The sequence below is a fragment of the Brassica napus genome, chromosome C5 (genome assembly GCF_020379485.1).
Source record: "Brassica napus cultivar Da-Ae chromosome C5, Da-Ae, whole genome shotgun sequence".
Classification (NCBI taxonomy): domain Eukaryota; kingdom Viridiplantae; phylum Streptophyta; class Magnoliopsida; order Brassicales; family Brassicaceae; genus Brassica; species Brassica napus.
The window spans coordinates 27863124-27887780 of record NC_063448.1 but is presented as its reverse complement, the minus strand read 5'-3'; the positions used below and the strand labels follow the sequence as shown (position 1 = coordinate 27887780).

At 38.1% G+C, this 24657-nt stretch overlaps 1 protein-coding gene and 1 pseudogene across 2 annotated transcripts; one reads left to right on the top strand and one right to left on the bottom strand.

Moving 5' to 3' along the window:
• Positions 1-2250: 2250 nt before the first annotated feature.
• Positions 2251-3931, top strand: LOC106347246 (annotated as a pseudogene).
• A 2703-nt stretch (positions 3932-6634) lies between these two features.
• Positions 6635-24240, bottom strand: LOC106347249 (serine/threonine-protein kinase TOR-like). 2 transcript variants are annotated; one of them, XM_048756634.1, is made up of 56 exons: positions 23888-24240; positions 23458-23793; positions 23316-23390; positions 23062-23234; positions 22578-22676; positions 22209-22368; positions 21992-22135; positions 21717-21886; positions 21435-21639; positions 21174-21362; positions 20787-20939; positions 20029-20150; positions 19841-19940; positions 19665-19760; positions 19281-19411; positions 18501-18603; positions 18238-18420; positions 18068-18160; positions 17948-17983; positions 17752-17850; positions 17571-17669; positions 17313-17475; positions 16939-17063; positions 16781-16833; positions 16227-16350; positions 15909-16079; positions 15220-15372; positions 14998-15150; positions 14554-14625; positions 14319-14453; positions 14181-14242; positions 13980-14077; positions 13351-13460; positions 13107-13280; positions 12933-12998; positions 12487-12555; positions 12231-12341; positions 11793-11933; positions 11577-11705; positions 11295-11460; positions 10997-11205; positions 10237-10443; positions 9944-10057; positions 9621-9824; positions 9204-9284; positions 9021-9095; positions 8873-8939; positions 8620-8780; positions 8363-8536; positions 8161-8289; positions 7987-8070; positions 7839-7900; positions 7681-7753; positions 7270-7593; positions 6925-7178; positions 6635-6797 (listed from the first exon to the last, which is right to left on the bottom strand). In XM_048756634.1, exons 1-56 carry the CDS (start codon positions 24041-24043, stop codon positions 6779-6781), a joined length of 7434 nt encoding a protein of 2477 aa, XP_048612591.1. In that variant the 5' UTR covers positions 24044-24240; the 3' UTR covers positions 6635-6778. The 2 variants fall into 2 exon arrangements, with proteins under 2 accessions (XP_048612591.1, XP_048612592.1); XM_048756635.1 differs by having other exon boundaries at positions 8372-8536.
• Positions 24241-24657: the final 417 nt, after the last annotated feature.

The window sequence follows — 24657 nt, the reverse complement described above, 5'->3', positions numbered from 1 at the left end:
TATGCTTTGTATACTGCCTTCTACTAAAGAGTTCTATCCTTGCATAGAAAGAAAGGTGCAATCAAATTACTTACAGTCACTAGGCTCATTTCTTTCACAAAATGATTGCCCCCTTGATTTACTATCCACATACAATCAAATAATTTAGATAAAAGAAGTGTTCTAACTACAAAAGAACTACGGAAGCAAGGAAACAAGCTAAGAACAGCTCTAGACTGATGAGTCATTATTCAAAGAACTCAACTTTTACAAATGATTTCGTGAATCTAATATTTCCATAAAACAAAATTGATTATAGTTTTACCTGTCTTCTGCTTTCAATCTTAGAACTTTAGCCCATATGCCAAAGCTCAAGAGCCTTGAACACGAACCATTCGACCCTATAATCAACACAAAAAGAAGCTTAGTATCATCATGTCACGCAACAACAAGTAACAATTAGCATCACGGCCTCTTACTTAGAACTCTAATCTGATAGAATTACAGTTAATTAGCTCAAGTACTAACTGATTAATCTTCATCTGATTCTGATTGGATTGTTGCACAGATTCATAGAGAATAATAACTACATGAGAGAGGGAGAATGCGTGCCTTGCGCGCCATCGGAGAAGAATCGAGGGAGGCCACAGCGAGTCCGATTCCGGAGGTCCAAATCCGAAGAAGCAGACGCGAACCTCTCGTAAGCTTGAAGACGGAAGCCATGAGGGTACAAGACTCGGCATATCGAAAAACGATGGCCGAAGCTTCGATTCGGTTTACTAGGGTGCTATTCGTTTGCTCAGCCAGGTGATCCATCTGGGTGAAGATGCAAATCAATGTTCGTTTTGTACATTATAATGCTACATCCAGATGGATCACCAAGCTGAATTTTTAAAAATTCATCTCAAATTTTCATCCAAACGAAGGTGAGTCTTGATGGTGCATCTAGATGCAGGATGCATATTCATCTAGTTCAGTCCAAAATGATAAATGACAAAACAACCTTTTAAAATCAAAATATTATTTTCAAACCAAAAATTCTATTTTTTTGCATATACATTTTTCCGCCAAAAACAAAAATGCATTTTCCCGCCAAAACTTAAAAACAAATTTTCCCGCCAAAACCGCAAAAATGCGTTTTTCCACAAAAAAAGTAAAAACGCATTTTTTCGTTAAAACACACTTTTCGGCCAAACCAGTAAAAACGCAATTTTCGACCAAAACGGTAAAAACACACTGTCCCGTCAAAACCGAAAAAAATTTTCCGCTAAAAACGCAAAACCGCAAATACGCATTTTCCTGCCAAAACCGGAAAAAGGCATTTTCCCGCCAAAACCGCAAAAAATGCATTTTTCCGCCAAAACCGTAAAAAACGCATTTTCCCGCCAAAACCGAAAAACGCATTTTCCCACCAAAACCGCCAAAAATTCATTTTCCCGCCAAAACCGAAAAACAGTTTTCCGCCAAAACCGCAAAACGCATTTCTCTGCCAAAACTGCAAAAACACATTTTTCCGTCAAGCCCGCAAAAACGCATTTTCCCGTCAAACCCGCAAAAAACGCATTTTCCCTTCAAATCCACAAACACATTTTTTCGTCAAAAATACATTTTCCTCCAAAACTCCAAAAACACACTTTTCCCGCCAAAACCGCAATAACGTATTTTCCACCAAACCCGGAAAAGCGTATTTTTCCGCAAAAACCACAAAAATGCATTTTTTCGTCAAAAACACATTTTTCCTCAAAAACCGCAAAAATATTTTCGCCAATAGCGTAAAAATGCTATTTTCCGCTGAAACGTAAAAATATATATTTTAGTCATTTTATTGACAAATCCACCTAGATGCAGATGCAAGTTAAAAATGAAAACATAGTTGCATTAAGATGATTCATCTGGATGCATAAACGAAATGAAGAAACGAAAAACATCCAGATGGAGCATCTGAATAAGACACCCAGATGTACCATCTGGATGTATCTTCCAGATGTATTCCAGATGTATAAACGAACATGGCCTAGATATTGATCAGATCCGGTTATATTCCGGTTAAGCGTATTTCAAGGGATTTTGAATATTTTTTAAATGAGAGAAACGGTCATGAAGCGAAAATTTAAAATTTAAAATTAGAAAAGAATATACAGCTCACGAGAAGCTATCATAAACCATGGTTAGCAGTTATCCAAAATAATCATCCCACGTGTGATACACGAGCCGTTACCCTAAAGATGGATGGTTTGGCTTATAAAACAAACAAGAGCATGGGTGTAAACGATTAAACCACCAGATCTAGATTTATATATCGAGGAGAGCGTCTTCATACACGCCCCCCTTTATGCTTGTTGGGAGCTTTACTGCCTTGAACACGGCATTCAGGTTCGTATAGATCTGTGTGTCTTAGATCAGATCTGATGTATTCTTCCTGCATTTCCATTGTTCTTACTTCTTTGTAGAAATAGATCTGTGTTTCCACAACAATGTTGGATGTACGAGAACTCGCTTTGGTGTGGATTGATTTATATATATAGATATAGATATATATCCTCACTGTTGAATCTATTCGTTTTGTACTGATCCGTTGTTTTGGAATGTGAATTTGGTACAGGCTGATGGACAGATGCCGAGTGACAAGACTGTTGGCGGAGGCGACGATGCTTTCAACACCTTCTTCAGTGAGAGCACGTTGTCTTTGTCGACCTTGAGCCCGTCAGCTTTTCCACCCTGAACAGCTCATCAGCGGTAAAGAAGACGCAGCTATTGTTGATCTATGCTTGGACCGTATCAGAAAGCTTGCTGATAACTGTACTGGTCTCCAAGGATTCCTTGTCTTCAATGCCGTTGGAGGAGGAGCTGGATCTGGTCTTGGATCACTTCTCCTCGAGAGGCTCTCTGTCGACTATGGGAAAAAGTCCAAGCTCTGTTTACCCATCTCTACCTCTGTCGTTGAGCCTTACAACAGTGTCCTCTCCACTCACTCCCTCTTGGAACACACTGATGTCTCTATCCTCCTCGACAATGAAGCTATCTACGACATCTGCAGGCGTTCCCTTAACATTGAGAGGCCAACCTCAACCGTCTCGTCTCTCAGGTATCAAATCTTGAAGTTGCTTCTTTACTCATGTGTTTTTGTTTCAGGTTATCTCTTCCTCTAAGGTTCGATGGTGCCCTGAACGTGGATGTCACTGAGTTCCAGACCAACTTGGTTCCATACCCAAGAATCCACTTCATGCTTTCATCCTATGCCCCAGTCATCTCTGCTGAGAAGGCCTTCCACGAGCAACTCTCTGTTGCTGAGATCACAAGCAGTGCCTTCGAGCCAGCTTCCATGATGGCCAAGTGTGACCCACGTCACGGGAAATACATGGCTTGCTGTTTGATGTACCGTGGTGATGTTGTCCCCAAGGACGTCAACGCAGCTGTTGGAACCATCAAGACCAAGCGTACCATCCAGTTTGTTGACTGGTGTCCTACTGGATTCAAGTGCGGTATCAACTACCAGCCACCAACTGTTGTTCCAGGAGGTGATCTTGCTAAAGTGCAGAGAGCTGTGTGTATGATCTCCAACTCCACGAGTGTTGCTGAGGTCTTCTCGAGGATTGACCACAAGTTCGATCTCATGTACGCCAAGCGTGCGTTCTTTCACTGGTATGTGGGTGAGGGTATGGAGGAAGGAGAGTTCTCTGAGGCTCGTGAGGATCTTGCAGCTCTTGAGAAGGATTATGAGGAGGTTGGTGCTGAAGGTGGCGATGATGAGGATGACGAAGGCGAGGAGTACTGAGAAGAACAAAGTTTCGAAAAGTTAAATTCTGTTATCCTTTGTGTTCGCGTGAATGGGTTCGCAACACTCTTGTGACGAGCCCTTTGTTTTCTTCAAACTACCTACCTATCCGGTTTCTTTCTGTTTGAATTTCTATTGTGGTACTCTATTTCGGTTTATATTCTCGTTTCATCTTAACTATCTTTTCAGTTATGTGGTTTAGGTTTAAAGAGAACTTGAACTTGGTAACGTGAAGTCAACTGAAATTGCCCAATCAAAAATCTTGGTTCAACTTAGGTTATCAGTTTTGAATTGTTATTTCTATCTAAATTATACTCCTATAAAGTAAAAATCAATTATCCAACAATCTATTTCAGACGAACCAAAGTTATTTAATAGATTGTAAAATCCAAGACAAATTCAGTGTTATTGTTTTTTTTATTTTAAAATCTATATTCAAATGCAATGCTATTGGTTATTTTGAAATCTAGTATTATTCAATAGCATATATTTATTTAAGGATTTGACTTAAAATTAGATTTGAGTGGATTTCTAAATGCTTGTAGCGTAAAAATACAAAGGATCAAATATTGAGTTTAACTCTGATATTTTGATTGGATTTATAATTTTTTTCCCAGTTTTTTACGTTAGGGCAAATTTGTAAATATTAGTGTTGGTTTGATTTTCTACAACAAACACGTACATGATACATATTTTATTTGTCAATATCTCAAATCTTGTTTATTTGGCAAATATATTCATCATTACCTTCTTCTTTCTTTACCCACAAAAAATTCTCACTCTCTTCAATACATAGTCGCCGGCGAAATTTCAATTTTTTTTAGCTTTGAACCCTCCTAACTATTACCTTGTCACCTTCTCATTACACTAACCATTGAACAATTTTTCCAGACCCATGCATTTTCTCTCATGAACTTGTACGGTCATTGCTTAAGTCTAGCTACAAATCCATTTGATTGATTTTTAACAATTCACCTATTTTGATTTTGAAATGCATGCAGCGTATTCTTAATTCACTTGTTTGATTTAAAAATCATGGATTTATCAAAGATTTCGAAAATTTGTAAATCCATTAAAATATTAGAACCAATAACCCCTACTAAGTTTTAACGAGAAATATTGATTGTTACGCGGAACTTGCAAAAATGAACTATTTTAATATCAAACTTCGGTTCAACAGAATTTTTTTTTTTTTTTTTTGATAATCCAGGTAATCCAGAAATCCGGAGGAAACCCGACAAGTGCCTAAGTACACCTCCGCAGAAGGCATTCTGGAGAACCGTTTTTTTCACTCCATTTTAATCAACAGTGGCCAGCGGTATCTGAACCCGAGTCCATATTGGGACCAAAGCTCTCTCAAGACTACTGGACCGTCCTCGCTTGGTTCAGCAGAATTTTGTACAAACCAAACTAACAGAAACCGAATAAACCTATCTAATTCTAACCCAAGTGAAGGTTTCGACACTTTTCTACCTTTTTTGTTGAAGATGCAAGAAATAGAGAAGCAACATTTTTCTACAACCGTAAGATAACAGAACAAAAGGAGTAAATATATATTTAGTGCAACAGTAACTAATACTTGCTTAGAGGAGAAAATAAGACGTTGTTAATGCTAATTTAGACAAGAATCGAACCTTGATATCCTCTCATCCTCCAACAGAGCATAAGGATCAATGTAGGGTGGTGGTGAAACCGGACTTCTGCTTCCATCATGAACCCGAAGTCTGCTCCAAATTACTTACATTTCTCAATCAAAAACAAAACAACAACACAACCCAATCATAGAAAAACCTTATAAACAAAATAAAACTCAACAACTCATTCCATACTCATTTTGAAACACTTATGGCGACACAATGTATGAGAAGAATACTAATAAGCATAAAAGTATATATAATTAATAGAAATCGGATCTTTGACTAGTTAAATGTTTGGGAGAGTTACGAAAGCCCAAATCCGAATTGAAAAGAAATGATAAAATAAAAAACGATGTTAAGAAAATAGACGAATTGAAAGATGGTATGTTGAAAAAACGCTTTTGAAAACATGACTGTTGAATGTAGATAAATTTATTTTATTAACACTTTATATTAGCTCCGCAAGTGCGACAAATCTTATACAAATAAAAGTCCCATATAAAACCACAAAATAGTTACGCGGTCCCTACAAATTACATACCTATGAAACAGTCTCAACTAATAAACTCTAAAGGATTTTTTGGTGTTGGTGTCTTGATGTAAAAGATTGAAGAAGAATGAAAAGAGAATGATATTTAATGAGATGACGAAAAGGACTCGCAACGATTGCAGAGCACATTAGGAGGGATTCGGGATTCTGCGGAGATCGCAGGAAGTTGAAGTTACAATAACTTATTTCTCAAAATATTCTAACTTTTTTTTTTCTGTTTAAATATCTTGGTGAAACGATAAACTGCTTGATGTTTTTACTGTAAGATAAAGTATTTATTGTTTTATAAAGAATTACATTTTGTTTTTAGAAAGGAAATATGCCAAAATAGAGATTTTTTTTTAATTACTAATGCTATGAATTTTATGGAAATCTCCTTTAAAAGTTTTTTTCGTGAAAAATGCATATTTCGATAAATTCATATAATTCATAAAATAACTTGGGAGGTAACTGGTGAGAAATGATTATTCCAAATGCAAAAAGGAAGAAAAATGTAGGAGAATGTAGCATGCACATTTATTCAACCACGCTACTACACTTGATAAAATTATATAAGACATGACTAGGGACCGAGCACATTTCTTTTTTCGCTTCAAAATACTTTGATTGAAACATGCAAAAGATACAAAAACGACGTTGATATCCCCGAAGCTAAGCCCGCCCCGGAGAAACGTAGGGAAGTGGAACAACATAAACAAAAATGAAACTTCCAAATCGACCAAACATATTATTTACATACAAAAAGACCATAGTTTATCATCGAATTAAATCCAAAAAATGCAACTTAGTTGAATTTTACAAAGCCTATTTACAATAAACAGAACAGATTGATCCTTCTCACCAGAAAGGGCACCACCTGCAAACAAAAACAAGAAAATTTGTTCACATTTTTGCATCGATCCATTGGAAATGACTTAACATATCTCACAAACCAAACTTATGCCAGTGAAAATAGATGAGCACAACAGTGGAGAAGAACATACCCAACATAATTTTGACAGAGATTTTCATGGGAAGTGGCTTGATCAATTAGCTTTTGAACCTGAACTTTCACAGACAAACCATGTTCGACTTCATGAGAATCTCCCCCGAGCAAGTTATTGTGATCAGCAATGGGATTGCTTGGAACCGCAGACGTAGAGAAATCACGGCCCGTAAGCTTATGACTCATACGAGCCATGACAACTACTGCACGCTCGTTCAATACCTCATTTGCATCTCCAAGCATATTCACAGCCTGAAACACAATCCAATACTCAAATCAAATCAACAGCAGAAATAATATTTGATGAAAACATGATAGCAAGAGAAAGATTTTAAAAAGAAACCTGAAGAATTTCCTTCTCTCGAGTACTCCTTTGAGGCTGAGGAAGGTCTACATCAGCGGGATCTTCATCTACTTCCTCAGGTTCAACATTAGCAGGACCATTGGGATTGTTGTTACCGAGTAGGGCTAGTTGAGGGACTTCATTGAAATTAAAAAGACGCCAATTGATTAAAGGATCGTGCACAAACGCCTCCATCATTGCCATTACACTGTCTTTGTTGGTTCTGAGAACTTGCATAACATTTTCGCATGTCGACCGGAAGTTTCCTTCGATGCCACTTACTTCCATTGCTTTGACAAGCATTCTTGTCAGACGGAACGGAACCTATCATAGTGTTGTTTAAGCCAATAAAGCTCTCTCCTCATATCGGCAAACAAGTATTATGAGGAAGACATTATAAGGTAATAATACCTTTTCAGGAAACTTCTCTCTATTCATAGACGCCTCAAAACAATCTCCGAAATCAATATGCAAGATTTTCCCACTGCAAAATTGAAACCATTGATAAAGAAACAGAACTAAAGCTGAATCTTTTAAGTAATGTTAACCCTTTGTTAATTTCTATGTACCTGTATCTATCTAGCATAAGGTTACTTGGGTGTCGATCACCTAACCCAAGAATATAACCAACCTGACACAAGAAGTAATGATAACATGAGTAAAACTCTACTTTGATGCTAGACAAGTGGTGAGCAAATGACGAAAGCAACCACATACCATACTCATAACGGCTAAACTTCTAGTATAGTTGGTTCTTCTCTCCAGCCATACCTCTGACGAGCGACTTTTTAACCAGAGAACCTACCAAGAAGGAGAAACAAAGCAATTTAGTATTCCAAATTAGTTACTTTAGCCAAGAGAAAACCACTAGAAATTAAAGAGATTGAGTACCCTGGACAGATCATTTCCCTCTGTGTTTTCTAGAGCGTACTCAAATACTTCAATCTTTGCTATGAGCGGTAGATTGTCGTAGTTTGGAGCAAAACTCAACATATGTTTGTGCTCTTGATTAAGAATGATCTGGAAATTCATAAAGGCATGTGTAAGAATCGACAGAAACTGCAGATAACTTCAAGATGAATAAAAGACAAACTTTTCGTGCATCTCTGTATTCTCGAATAAGATGGTGAAGGGTATCGCAGTTCGGAACCCATCCAATGAGTCCACTATTGGGAGATAATGGTATTACAGAATACCGTTGGATGGACAGATCTTTTTCTGCTGTTTTTCTGGAATTCTCGAGCAAAGTGTTCACCAAACCAAAAAGCTGGAACACAATAGAGCAAAGTGTTATCTTGTAGTTAACACAATACTGAACAACTGTTTTTTTTGTCTTTTTTTTAAAATCACCTGCATAACACGCTCATCTTGCCTTAGATCTTCATGTCCCTTTAACAAAAAGGCATAGTCCTCACCGTCATTTCCGTGAATAGTCAATTTCCGTGGTCGTTGTTTAGATGTTATGACAAGAAGTTGACGAGAAAACGATGCTATCGTCACAACGGGGGCATCTATTTAAATGAAACCAAAGCAGTGATCTAAGCACCGAATCCTAGGTTAAAACCGTAAATCAGCTCAGACAAACTGTAGTTCAAAATGTTACCCGCACGGTATGTTCCAGGAACAGCTAGCTCCAAGTCACGACATAGCAGCAATTCAGGAGACACAGACTATCCAACATGTAACGTGATAGTTAGATTATAAAGTAAAAAAGAGAAGAGAGAACAACAAGAAATAGAGAATCTAATTACTTCCAAATCCAATGTCGTGAGACTGGCAAGCTGTTTGTCAATCCGTTTGAAAACGTGATAGTAAAGATCCCAAGCCTAATGAAGATGAACAATTGAAAAGAAAAACATGTCATCAATTTATGCCCCTTTCCTGAGATAAAGAGCAAGAACACATCTGAAATTTTGCTTTAAAACTTTCGTCACCTGTGTAAGTTCAGCATCTTTTCCAGTTCTCTTGTAATTGATACAACATTCATATGCCTCTAGTAGTTCGTGACGGTATGCCTGCATCAACAATACACTAGCTTCAGTTGCTGATACGAAAAATCATCATCCAGTTTGACATATAGCCTTTTACTGAAATATATGAAAACAAATACTCCACACCGTAATCCTCAAATTCTCTCATGGTCAGCTAGTTGATTTAAATTCTTAAAACTTCAAATGACCACAGGTTACATGGCAAAAACAAAACTAGATGCTGCAATGCTGTACAGTTCTGTGCTAGAGAAAAGTAAAATCAAGGATACCGTGGAGACACACACAGCTAATGGCATGTACATGTAAGAAAAACACTATGTTATACCAAAGTTGGAAAACCAGGAATGAAAATGGACATACCTCTATAAATGCTCTCTCTTGTATGGTCACATTGTCCTTTCTTGCACCTTCTTCAAGCATCTCATGTAATGGCTCAAGTACTTTCAGCATTCCTTCAATGTTATGTTCTCCAAAATACAAGCGACTAGCTTCTTCTAGTGCTTCATGCCACATTTCATGCCAGAGTATAGCAACCCTGATAAGTTCATGTGATACAAGTTGTGCCTGTTTTTTTTTTTTTTGTTGTTGTGGGGGTAAAGGAAAGGGGTCACCAATTAGCTCAGTTGAAAGAAAATGCTTTCAAAGATATAGACAAAGCTAAGCACAATAAGACGACTACTAGCCTGATCCACAAGGGCGCCACTGTGCTGGCGAACTTGATCAACCACCTCTTGAGCTGCAGCTCTCCGCAGATTGCTTATTGATTTACATGCAACGAGAAGGGGATACATAAGAGCCTGAAAACATTCAAGGAGAAATTATGAGTTCTGTGTTAGTATGACACTTCGTTAATAATAAAGAGATCAAACGTCTGCAATATCAAATTCAAAATGGTAGAGCAAAACTTATTCATATCTTCTTAAATTCGTAATACAGATGAAGATTTTAAAGTTCAGATTAATGGAAAACTACAAACCTGTGGGTGGTTTTCTCCTATGCGGATTAGAAGAGACTGTATCAGTTCCCTGACAGCACGGTTATTTGAATGTATCCTAGCAATTATTTGAGGCAACACAACAAGCCATGTGTCAATGCTGACATGACTGAATCCTCTCTTCAATGCTGTCTGGACATCAGCCGTAGCTCCATGGTTGAACCATAACGTGAGAAGACGCAGTATATCCTAAGGAAGAGACAGAAGGGAAAACTAATTCAACAAAAGCAACTTAGAACTTCAGGCAAACAAATGAAATAATTAAAAATGTCTCCTGATGTAGACATTTTTAGGACATAAGCCAACACTATATCCCGAATTTACATTCTTAAAAGAGACCATTTACTCTAGTCAATAATTCACTGTTGGCTAACGACGTTTTGCCCTTAAAATGTTTGTTAAAGTAGATTCAACACCAGAGTAAACGTCAGTCTGAAGCAAACAAAGCTTCGATCAAACTCCCTGAGAGCAATCACCTTTTTGCTACTTATTAGCATATTAGAGATTTCAAAGGGTAGGTTCATACAGAAACCATTAATGTTTTATCAGAAAAAAAGAGGAAAGACATTTCTTTTTTATATGCAAACAAAAGACAGAAAACAAGGAAAGACTAGTGTTGCAAAAAACTCCTAACTCAACAAATATCATAGATGGAACCTAATCTATGTGGCATAAAAAGGTGAAGAAAAGACACGGGTTTGGTACGTGAAACATGGAATCAATGAAAGCATGCACACTTAACCTGTAAACTATCATCAACTCCTTTGGCATTCGCTGCACATGCTATAGAATGGAAGTATCCAGTGACTGCAGCAGCAACAAACTGAGAAGCAATTTGACCTTTTGATATGTAATGAGACATCACTGCCGTATTGAATAACGCCCATGTGTGCCATGCCTTAGCCCATTTAGGAGCATAGATGGTAGATTTGCTAAAGGCATCAAGAATTTCTGAAAAAAGAGCATTAGATTGTCACCAGAATGTTATGGTCAGACCTAGTTTGACTACACTTACACAGTTAAAATTAACTAATATTCACCTTGAATAGACCCATCATTCAATCCGGGAGAAAGTGCCCACTGCCATGTTCCCAATTTGAGATTTACACGTGCAAGAAGTGGAACATTTGCTCCCTTGCTAGATACCATACTAGCCATCATGTCAGACTGAGAATGTGGCACACTTGAGAGTTCCCTCGTCAGAATCTAAAAACATTCAGTTCACATTGAGAAGAAACATGGCCATTTAAATAAGAAAATGGGAAAATGTGAGAAAGAGAATCAATCCAGACAATTCAAGTAGCTAATAGAATATGACATACTTGCAGCTTGGCAAACGCCTCTTTGCGCTTGCGTTCCTCTCCAAGTGACCATTGGTATTTTAAATATCCAAGCATCACTTGTGGAGGTCCGTGATATTGCATGTCTTCTGGTGATACTTCTGGATCAAACTACAAAATTAGGATGTCATACGTTAGACAAAACAGAATCAAGCTGCCCTCACAGAAATATTTTATCAAAAGGCAAAAGGTCAATACCGGCAAGAGTTTGAGTAGAGTAGACTTTGCCTGGCTGATCCTCCCACTTTTTCGACAAAGCGAGGCAAACTTGAGCCAAGTTTCAACATCTTCTGTAGGAGGTAGCACAAGTGCTCGAACAGCCAAAAGTGATTGCCACACCTGAGCAGAGGATACAAAGTATTAAAAATAAGACTGTCATACGGAACAACTGAGATCACTTCACAAAAATGTCAATGAAATTCCTTGTTGCTTATGATGATACAGGTTTTTGACAAGAAGCTACTTTCTTTATAAATCAAAAGATAAAAAATAAGTAAAGCAAACCTTGATTTATTAAGAAAAACCTCAATCTGTTAATTTACTAAAGTCACCATACAGCAATATCTCATGCTTACAATACCATATGACTTGTCATTCATTTCAGTAGCTCAACTAACATGTAAACACAAGAAGTACCTCTACATTACGCTTAGATCCCTGAATCCGCTGAGTCCACATACTACGAATGAGGGCTCTCCGTTCTTCAGCAATATTATTTCCCACAGGTAGCGTATAATATTCAATAACCTATTATCGATAGAACAGGAAGAAATACAAAGAAATAAGAAAGATTCATCATGTATTTGTTAATACTTTCTCCTGTTTTCCCTCCAACTCAGGGGATTAGCGAGGCTCGCAAGGAGAATTGATTTTGAATGAATTGAGATCTGACCTCTTCTAGTTCTGACAGCTGCTGGACTCGAACCATATTGCTGTAAGCACGCTCGTAGCTCTCCAAAACCTGCAGAAGCGCAAATATAGACAAAATGGACAAAGACAGTTACAAGTTTTCAGTCCATGAGAGAAATACTCAAGAGAAACTAAGAAGGCAACCATTGTGATTACATGATGCTTTTACTGACGGGAACCAAACAATAACATGCACAAAATGTTGTCTAACAGAGCTCAACAGTGCAACTAAGATGTCGAGAATGTATCTTCCTACTTCCAACAGTCTCTGACGTACTCAAATAGTTTAATGTACATAATGCAAAAGGCTGAGACTCTAGTTACAAATATCCTTGCTGCTTTACTTCTAATCCCTTAATCACATCAAATGACTAACCGAAATTATAAACAAAATTTGGTAAGTAAATGCTACTAGATATGAAAACCTACCAGCGCTGCAAGTTCTGTCGCAAGACATTTTCTAGCTCTTTCAACATATTCCCGCGCCTCATCATACTAAAGACAAACAACAAGAGGAACACATACACATAAATAAGTGCGTCCGCAATAATTTTAAGAAAGCGTGCTATGAGTTAAAGCAAAAAAGCATAGATTCAAGTGTACCTTCGCCCTCCGAACTAACAAAACAGCCCTGAAGAATGTGCCATTACTGCTTCCATCGCCACTAGAAGCAGGGCTTGCTAAACCCCTAAGCTTTGTTTCATCGCCATCATCTAACCGAGACACATATTCCGCCATTTGATCCCACTCTCCCATATTCCACGCAGCATTGGCAGCCTAGTATAGTTGCAAAAAGACATCCATTTAATTAATGTAACCGAAATCAGCATAAGCATTAATTACCAACCATTGGTGCCATTTCCAGACGTGCAGATGGCTCAGCTGGACTCCAGTACTCCTTGCAGAGATTATTTAGCTCTTCCCATCGTGCAAGTGCAGCGAGACATCTCATTTTTCCTACAGCATGGTCAAAAAGCTACAGATTCAGGACATTTCATTTAGGAAAGAAGAAGCACCACAAAAAATGTAGCTTTTGGGAAAAAATCCCCAAAATTAATAGAGAGAGAGCGGCCATCGGATTATAAATCTAAGGGAGATGAATTCTAGGAGGTGTAAGCCACTCGAGATACTGTTAAAATCTCAGAAAATCATAGAGGACAAATTCAGCCTTCATATGAATAGTAATAACATAGAAAAATATATATCCAGATAATGAATAAAACAAGCCATATGGATTCCATGTCTAGAACTAATGCACATAAAACAGATGCATGGACTTTTTTGTTCTGCCAACTAGAGTCTCAGAGCGAGAATATTATGAATTTAAGACCTATAATTCTTTAGGCGATACTAGCTGCTCAGACTCTGGCGATACATATCGACCCCCAAAAAAACTCACAATACCTTAGATTCCACTTCCACGAGAAATTATATGGAAATGGGAACACGGATCTTCCCAAAATAAGACTTGGTTACCTAATGTGGCTTCTAATACAAGATGGGGATTAGATGTTTGAGATGCTTTCAAAGTGTACGCCTTGAGTGCATCGTCCCATCGCTGCAGCTTCTCATACCTAGAAACAAACACTGTTACTAGTAACAAACAAATTCTGTCTGCGCGCCTATCACACACAACCGGAAATAAGTGCCCATTAAGAATGAGAAAAGTCATGTTACCATGATTCTTTTAATTGCACATCAAGATGTTGTTGAGCATAGGTCAGTATGCCGACAGCAGCCTATGACAACAAATCCCAAACGATCAACAATGACACATAGCAGAGATGAGGAAGTCGTAGAAGTAAGATAATGTACCTCATGCTGGTGTAGCTGATTATTTATGTGTATAAGTGCCTCAACAACCGCAACTGGGTTGGCATCCATCCTTCTGGACCGTGGACCCTCAAATTCCATCTCTTTATAGTGCAAAGCTTTGGCAAAAACACGGCACTGCAAAGTTGAAAATCGCACCATTACCAAGAAAAATAAGATGAATGCTTGATTCAAAAAGGACAGAAGTGCCATATCTTAAGAAATACATGACGCAAACCTTTTCAGCCAGAGCCCCCAGGAGACGAATATCAATGGGAAGAGGCTTTTCATCATGTTCCATAAACTCTGCCTAAAAAGAGTACTGAGGAAATCAAGCTCATGTGACAGGACCAAGCAACAAGATCACACAGAGGTAGGTTTATTTTGACAGTGTTAATATTGGATAAAACATAATATATTCATCATGTTTCCAATAACGTTTACAGATTGTTTAGTTGATGGCTTTAGCAACGAAAAACGTGTTTCCAGTAGAAAGAATACAGGTGCAATCACTAAGGAAATGGTGACTTAAACAGATTTTTGTTTCCAGTCGAGCAAGACGTAGCTAACTCATTACTGAACACTATCTATTTGCCTATGCTTAAAACACTAGCATTCGATGAGCATAACCATAGTTAAAGGAAAGCATCCTTAATTTTTTCTAGCTTAACAAAGAACGTACCAAATTAAGTAGTGTCGCCAAAATCTCAGGAGGGATATTTGGAGATGAAAAAGCCATCTCCAAGCTCCTAACTAACTGCGTTTGGCTAGCTTCATTCAGCTGTGCCCAGCAACTGACAAAGCCAGCGGCAAACAATTCTCTCCCGACAAAAGGCTGAAATGTACAGTCGTTAAAATGCCATACCCTTATGAGAGATAAAAAGAAAGAGTATAGATGAAGCACCTGCAACTGAGCAAGTTTTGCACAAGTTCTCAATGCTGGAGAGGGAGACTCTTTAAGTAATTCAATACTAAAATGTCTCATCCATTCTTCCCAGTCTTCCTTGGTACTGCGTTGCGAAGCTTCTCCAGCTGTCCGTAGTCTACCATCATTAACCTGTTCAACAGATCATCAAAAGCCATAAGTAACAATTTAGTTCTTTCAAAACAAAGAAAGCCTAGAGAAACTTTACAAGAGGATAATGTTAGATTGAACGCATATAGAGTTTTATTAGTCTACATAAGCTGAAGGAATGTGTAAGTTGAGAAGAGCAAAAGAGGGGCATATTTTACAAAGTTATTGAAGCAAATGGCTCAGGTTGGCTCTCGAGTACCAAGACTGAACTTCAATGTATGTACGTTGTTATACACAGATAAGCTGCCTAGCATAGGCACCCAATAAGAAAAACGAAAAGAAACAAGCTGGTTAAAATACCAGCCTTCTCACTAAGCAAATTCTACATGAGGCAATCATTCCCATGGGTTATTTCCTTCGTAATATTCTTATCAAATTACTATTCCATCAACTAGAAAACTGCCGACTAGAAAGTTGTACAATGTTACACTTGCATAATGAGCTCAACAATGAAACTTGATAACAAAATTTTAACACATCGAGGATATGTTCATATAATATGACACAACAAAGAGTACCTGATGGTTTTTGTCGTTTCCTTCTTCAAAAGGATCGATCTCATTCTCAATTACAGGATCCCTGATAACCTCGACTGGCAGTCGCCTACTTAACTGTTGAGTGGCTGTTGTAGCTACAATCAATGGTTCACGTCTCCGGGATCGAGCATAAATTTCCTCAAACTCTTTATGCTGTAAGAAAATTATACAGTTAAATTTTACAGACAAAAGTATATATAAAAGAAAAAAAATTGTATGCTGCAATGCAAGCTATAATACAAAATACGCGACAGACATATTTATAGTGCTATTATATGTAGATGATAGTAAGAAGAGCACCCGCAAGCGATGCTTCAACAAAAGCTTGTGAATTGATTCAATGAATATGGTGAAGTCCTCTCCAAGAGCATGAGCCAAACAGCATAGTGCATCGACAGCATCTTTCCGCAACTCATCATTCTTCCTGGATAACAACAAAGAGCCAAAGACCCGCATCAAAAAATTTAAACGAGAAGCTAAAACCATGAGTAAGAAAAGAGAAATATGAAACGTCAATCCCACCAAAAAGTATTCCATGATATAAGCAATTTTATAGTTACATCTGAAGACAGATGATAGATATTGATAATAAGTGTAAACAATGACAAACAACAGACAGTGATAATAATTAAACTATGTTCTGATAATGCCTTGCCAACTCTAGGATGGTATGAATGAACCCAGTCATTATAAAGAGAAACTCAAATAGTGACACGATGCATTGAAGAAAGACCTTACGAAAAAGTAAACATTACAATGTTTTCTAATTCAGACAATCAGCATACCAAGAAAGGTACAGATGTTGTCATAAAGATATATCACAATTGTTGGACTTTTAAGAAGACGAAACTCACCCATCTAATACTAGCTTCAAGTGATGCACAAGAGCGGAGATGTGACCAGTAACCTGAAGATATACCAATAATTAGAACAGGTATTAGAAGAAGCTTAACATGGAGTGGATCCGCAACATACAGAAATATAGTAATAAATAAATAAAAAATATACCAACCTGAACACACGGGATCACTCTTGTCAAAGTTTTGATGGCATCGCGTCTTATAGCTACAGGAGCATCTACTTTAAACAATCGAATAAGGGCAGGAAGGAGTAAATGCATGTGCTCATCAAGTGTACCTGCAAATATGGAATCTAAGGGTCAGCCAGCGGAGTGAATTCTGGCTAATAATTTCACTATTCAAAGATCCTATATATACAAAAAAGAGTTTGGATATCTCTCACTGATTACCAAAAAAGAAGATATCATACCGTGGAACCTAGTTACGTTCCGGTTAGAAAATTAAATACGTTTATACAACTACAATTCGTGTGCCCTAGTAGTACACAAAGAGTATGAGGATGTCAAAACAAGAAAAGTTTACTGACCGCCAAACACTTCGAGTGTGTGGAGAATATCAGGAACACAGATATAATCATTACACCGCTCCGCATCACCTAATACTTGGATGAAACATGGAAGGATGACTGGAAGATAAGTTCTGAATTCATCATTAAGTGCCAAGCAAAGATGTTCCAGTAGATGCAGAACCTGGTGATCAGCAAGAGAGACGAAGTACTCTCCATACGATATATGCTCGGAAAGCAATAAGAAACATATCTCGGTCTAGGCTACATACAACTTACCGGAAGACCACGAGAGGGGCGTACGGGACCTGGCAAGGTGAAGGATGACCATAGTTCAGAGACTAGTGAGAGCAACTCTGGCAGATACTTTCGTATGTGCTGTAGACAGATAACGTAAGCTAGGAGTTTACACAAGTCAGTCGTACTTTGGCCATAACTACAAATTTTAATATGGATATACCTGGCGCACGATGGAAACAAGAGTCCCAAGACCCCATGTAATGAAGTCCTTTAAGTTCTCATCAGAAGTGCGGACAGTGTGAAAAAGCTCAGGTAAAACCTTAGAAAATTAGCAAAACTTCAGAGGATGCATATATTATGGCAGTGACTGAAATAGTAGTGACTGAAAAGCTGCTGGCGCTATAATCTTTATATACCTTTGGCAAATAAGGCACGCATCCCAATCCCATTGACTAACCTCGCAAGAAAAAAGATGTGATAGAATTGTAACGTGTTCTTATCAATCACCTCACAAGTGTCAAAATTGTTCTAGTTACCTTAAAAATGATCATCAGAGATCTAACAACCCTTTTGTGGTAACTAAGAAGTGATGGATCTCTAAGAATTCGCATAAGCGAGTTGATAGCAACCTATAACAACGAGGTAGGTGATATGAGCACGATTTAGACCAAAATTTGCAAAATGTTCACACGGGTTTAGAGCTAACCGTAGAGTAATAATCCTCAGATGTAGCAAATGATGGCCGGAGTTCCACAGGTAACTCATCAATCGATGGAATAGGTTGACCTGTATCACCAGTACCCCGAGGAACTTCACCATGTGATCCTGATAAACTTTGCTGGTTACGTTTATGCACATGAGGATCCAAAGCGCCCATAATTCCAAGAACCTGTAGATATAACCAATGATTTTCACATAAACTATGTTCTAGAATACTCTAGCTTGGAATTTTATTTCTCTAGAAACTACCTTGAGCACTTCTCGTCTGGTAGACCACACTAAGTCACCCTTAAGCAATTTCAAGAGTAAGCCAAGCAACAACGGGTATTCCTTGTATGGAGTCACAACATACCTACGTTAACAATGAAATGGGAGCCATAAATAACATGCAGGGAGGACTTCAATTTTCTGGAACTCCCTTGATATTGTATTAGTTATGAGCACAATATATAGCAATTAGCACATGATAAACATTCCCCAAGCTATTCAATGCAACGTGCGAGTTGATCACCCCACTATCTATAAGTATGTCTACAACCTCGTCAATGTCAACAATACAGTTGATTAAATCTAAGCAGCATAATACACTAGGTCGTGGAAAATCAATCAATTTTGTATGCAGAGAGAATAAGAAGACATTACAAGTTCCAACACAAAAATTGGCAATTGAAGAACTGGCTACGGATAACAATCTTTCATTTCATCTAGAATTTCCTCACTTCTAGTAGGTCACAAGAAAAACATATAACCAATCATCATTCCTGACATTGATATACGTCAACTGCCTAAAGATAGCTCAGGCTTTTAGCTAGTATAGTAGAAGAACTACAAGCCTGTACTCATGTCAAATATTCACTTGCAAGCCAGTATGTCCATCCAATCGAACCAAGCTTTCACCAATCAAGATAGTAGCGTTTTATTATTTTACAGAAAAATCAGCATGTTCATAATCTAGTAAGATTAACAAAAAAAACCAAAAAAAAAACATAGTTTAAGTTATTAAAAGAAGGTAAAAGTATTATCTCCTACCCTGTACTTTGAACGACTTGACCAAGGGTGGAAACAGCCACCTCACGTTTTGCTACAGCAGCTCCATCCATTAAAGCTTCAACAATCAACGGCATTAGCTCCGGAATATATTGTCTCATTGCCAAGCCACCCTGAACACGGTGAAAAAGAAACATGGGAGGGATTTCTTAGCCAGACCCAAAAACAACAATTACAAAGAAAATAAAATTGCCACCGCTCTGTCAACTTAAAGACAATAAAGGACCGCATCTTAGATACAGGCTAGGCCATTATAATTTTGAAATATGCTTTACCAGAACAGCTGGGACGAGTCAAAATCAGATTGCAAATTCCACGTTTACCACAGTTATAAATTTGTTCCACAATACAAAACTAAAAACTTACCACTCTTGCAAGATCCCCAACAGTTACGAGAACTCCAGTGACAATATTATTGTTAGCATTCACTCCAGTTCCTTCACTAAGTCTTGCAACAAGTGCCTAGAAAATAAAAAAATCACAACCCCGTGAATTACCTAATAATCATATTACGTGAGGAATTAATAGAATTCAAATAAAACCTTTTGCACAGGAGCTACATATGGAAGAATGAGCCGTTCACAATTTCGAACTAAACAACCGAGGAGCTTAGCACTCTCTTCTCTGCACTTGTTATCTGCACTGCTGACGTTACAGTGGGAAGTTAATCAACAGATACTTGATAATAGGAAACAAATCTTCATATACGAACTAAAGAATTTGCAGTTACCTCTGCTCAAGGTAGGTTAACAGTTGTATAAGATGGCGACGAAGTGCTGGAAGAACGTATGCTGGGTTTTTTTCGGATAACCTCCCAGCAACTGAGATGGCATATTCTCGTACATCAAGGTCCTGTTGAACAAAGATATTCAAATATATGAATTGAAACGTAACATGAACGGAAAATTTGTCAGGCGGAGTGAAACATAAGCAAAGCATCTTTATCAAGTTAACATGGGTTTCACACTAAAGCATTTCGTGCATCAATCAGAGCAAGTTATGCATTCCATCACACTTAATTAATTACGACTGTTCTGTGACACAATAGAAGATAATCAGTCGACCAAAAGTCAGCTACGCCTTGGTATTCAAAAGTTTTGTTATAAGGGAGTAATAAGGAAACTAAATTAGGTAACTACTTCACGAACCCACCGAAGCTGATGTCAAAAAGCAATACAATTGCAAGTTTTCTGTAATTCACAGGTGTGTCCAAGTAATATATCAATCTGAGATAGGTGGATGTCTAATTGGAGTATGGTAATGATGGAGTTCGAAACGGTATATAATAATATCATAAACGGGAACGAACATATAAAGTAATAAGGAAACAGAAGTATCATCACTTTCTAAAACATATCATGGCGTCAAAAATCTAATTTGGAGCTGCTTGAAATTTACACCCAAGAGATGCAAATATAAGATATTTAACAAAACAGAATTGTCTTATGTCATATCCCTACTTTAATCAAACAACTAACAAATCCATACCTCATCATTTAATGAAGCGAAAATGGCAGTCAAACTATCAGCCTGTGCTAGATAATCATCGAAACATTGGTTGCCATACAAAGCAACGAATATAGACTTGCGAACATTTACATCAGCATCTGCAACAGCTGTCCTGAGAAGCTTTTCCACAATCTACAAAACCCAAACATCATTTCTCAGGAAGGCAAGCAGAAAAATTGAAACAGCGAATGGTATTACAGTTATAAATGCCATCAGGAAGCAGATGGGATACTGGAGGCCAAACTTGAAAAACGTTAAAAAGAAGCCTTTTGTAATGAGAAAAAGTGATGACTTCAAGACGAGCAATAATAAATGAGATCTCAATAATAAATAAAAATGTACAGGGCTTTGGTATGTATATATAACCTCTTCCACAAGGCGCATTCGTCTTCCTCCAGCTCGAGTTGACCTGCTTGAGCCAAACTGCGCGATCCCCGATAAGGAATCTGCAATTAGTCTACAACAGCACAAAGCAGCATCTTTTCTTGTGGTTGCATCCCCATCATCCAAATAAATAACAACCGACTCCCTAGCGAATTCAAGAAGATCATGCCCCTGCCAGAAAGCAGAAGTTCAGTAACATGAATAACATATTTTTTGGAAATATCATCAGCAAGGAGCACCGACCTTGAAATTGAAACGAGCAAGAGTCTGCAGGGCTAGCTGAACTTGGGCTGAACTACTAAGATCAGTAGACTGTGGTGCCATGCTAACTGTACTACTTCGAACCAGGGTAACAGGAGGCTTTGTTTGAGAATATTGAGATCTTAAAAGAACCAATGAAATGCAATCTAGAAGCCGATCTTGTACCGTCGGCAGCAACAAAGGAATGCTGAGACCCAATAGAATTGTCAAGCATCAATACACATCAATGCAAGTAGTAACAAACTTCTATCGTGCAACTATTACCTAATGGTTATCTGATCAAGAGCGTCAACAAGCGTAGAAGAGAGACCAGAAGAAAACATAGCATCTAGAAGATCTCGAACATGATTTTCCACTGTGGATCCCATTGCCTTCGCGATGTTACCAACACAAGCCACAGCTTCAAGCAAAGGTCTACCTTTACGTGGAGCAATCTACATAGAAAGGATAATCAAAGGAAACCTCTTTCAAGTTCAGCTCAAAAAAATTACTAACACACAAAAGTAGTTAATATGTTCAAGGAAATCAATTTAACCCACCGCCTCCCGCAGATGAGACATAATAGTCGGCAAATAGTGGATAAGCTCACCATCCAAAGCACCAGCCATTTCCCCAAGGGCGATGAATCCACTAGCACGTTCAGCCGGTATTTTTAACACAGTAAGAATATGATTCATACATATCTGCAAGAAAGTAACTCGGATAATCACGTTTTACGGATACATTTTCGCTTCAAAGAATCTATCAGTCACTTACCGTTAAATAGTTTGTAACAAAGCGGTCACGGAGAAAATGAGCAATTCGAGGCAGCAACGAGGTGATGCTAAGGCGAACAAGGCGATCACGATGTTCAAGGTATCTAAGGACAATTTCAGCAACTTCTCGGTACCTAGACATCATGAACTCACCAGTATTCCTGTAAATGAACTCTAGCATTAAGTCATAAACAGAGTGGAAGAAGATGCATGAAATATATATTTTATTTAACAGTGGAAACAAAAATACAAAGACAACGAAAACAGAGCATCACTGGAAACAGAAAGTTCTTCTGAGGGCCTGTTATAAATTTGGGCGTCTGGCTATTGTAAAGGATGCTTTAAGAATACAAATTCACTGGTTATTTACCTCAATAGCTCCCCCACAGCAAGTAAGGAACCATGAATACTATGGACCGGAGCATTTCTGCCCAACCCATCCTGTGTAGCTTCAAACATTCGATAGTACCTGCAAAAGTCAGATGGAGAGAAGATGAGTTAACTTGACTTTATATCATAACTAACAAGGAAAACTCTGTTGCTAAATTAGGGACATTGTATTATATCTAAATCCAGCAGAAAATCTGGTAAGCCAATATTCATTTTGAAAAAGCTTCAAAACTGTGTACAACATTAACGCAAGACAGACAGGTTCGCTACATTGGAATTTCCAATGGAGACTACATCGATCATGCCATATATGCTTAAGAAGTATCACCATTGGGAGAATATATATGGTAAAAAGCCAATATAAGTTGCATTTACACAATAAAAAAATGGCAGGTATAGCACTATCGCGTCTAAGGAAAATATTTAAGGAAACTAGATCATAGTTAGAGGAAACGGATACGAACCACTGTACACGCCATCGAGTCTCCCTTTTCTCGATAACGCGAAGGCAAGCACGTAAAGCTTCAACAGCTCGCTCGCGTACTTGCAACTGGGGATCCCTTAGTGCAACCCAGATCGCATCCACAAATTGAGGGACATGAACATTAAAGACAGTGGATGCATTTTCTGCCATCTCCTGCAACGTTGCAAGGACATAGGCATATCCGTATTAATTTACAAACCATAGTAAACAAAAGAGAAAGAAAAGAGAGGATACCTTCAAAATTAGAACAGCGGCGAAACGACGATATTCCACCCTGTCTCCGTGAAGCCAATCAAACGCAGTTTTCATCTGGGAAAAGAAAGAAGAAGATCAATACACTTGTGGACCAATGAGAAGAAAGAAACAAACGTCGTACCTGAAACTCGACTTCATCAGAAGTCATGACTCCACCAGCTCGAGCAAGGTGCCCCAAAACTCTACTAGCAAGCACCAAGATTTGAGGGTCACGCTTGGACAACACCGTCCTCATAAAACCCGCAAAGCGGGAAACATTTGTAGCATTCTCACCAAAACCAATCTCTGTCAACTCATCGATGGCTCTAAGTCCACCCATGTTTTCAGCCTCATTCGAGCTCTCAATTAAAGTAGCAATCCTGTCATATAATTGCTCCATGAACCTAGAGGAAGCTTCACCGCTAAGATCACGAACTGCTTCCTCCACATGTTTCCTAAACGCTAAAGAAGCTCCCTCCTGATACATTCAGTTTCTAAAAATTCAGAGAGAGATTCCTTCAACTCAGAGAGAATTTTTCAATTATCCAAAGAAGAATATTTGCGTTCATTACCTTGGGATTACCATGGCTGCAAAGGTCAGCAATGACACGGTTCAAAGTGTCCAAGCTTCCGCCACCAGAAGATGTAGCACAAAAGCGGTGAGATTGCGACGGAGAAGCGAGGGGTGAAGGCCGTCCAGCCGAAAAGGATTGCGACGAGGAAGACATGGACGTAGATCGACTCAGAAATCTCGCAAAAACCCTAAATCTCACCCCTTTAAGGTTTCAATCACACTGGGAATATAGAGCCAGAGACTGTACCGAAGAAGAAGAGAGAGAGGGAGAAGAAGATCCCAGGAAACAATAGGATTCTCTTTCTTTTTCTTTTAGGTTTGCCTTTGTTCTTTTTTTGACAGTTTCTTTTCCACCTAAAACTCATATCCACTCTATATTAATCTTAAAAACATTACAATTTTTTTTTTCCTGACGTAATTATAATGTGTCCTTTATATATAGGGAATTACAAGAGGTATAAACCGTCATAGATAAATGAAAAGATTACAAATCTTAAACCAATAAGGAAAATGAAATCCTAATCATACAAGGAAAATGAAAACCATGAGAAAAGAAAAAGTCTAAACCACCTTTGGTTATGACATTCACTTAAACGGTTCATAACACTCTCCCTTGAATGTTATAACCATTAAGAGCTCGTAATACGCTTTGGATGTTGCCTCATTAAAACCTTACCAGTAAAACCCAAAGGGATAAAACCATGGTTAAGGAAAAAGAGTACAACACATATTACTCCCCCTAATTTGTACCTCACTGAAGGTCTTTCA

Coding starts and splice junctions, on each gene's coding strand:
- LOC106347249 (XM_048756634.1), bottom strand. CDS start 24,043: ATGTCTTCCTCGTCGCAATCCTTTTCGGCTGGACGGCCTTCACCCCTC. Junction 12,342..12,486: donor AGCTGTCAGAACTAGAAGAG/GTCAGATCTCAA, acceptor TATCGATAATAG/GTTATTGAATATTATACGCT. Junction 11,934..12,230: donor GATCTAAGCGTAATGTAGAG/GTACTTCTTGTG, acceptor TCCTCTGCTCAG/GTGTGGCAATCACTTTTGGC.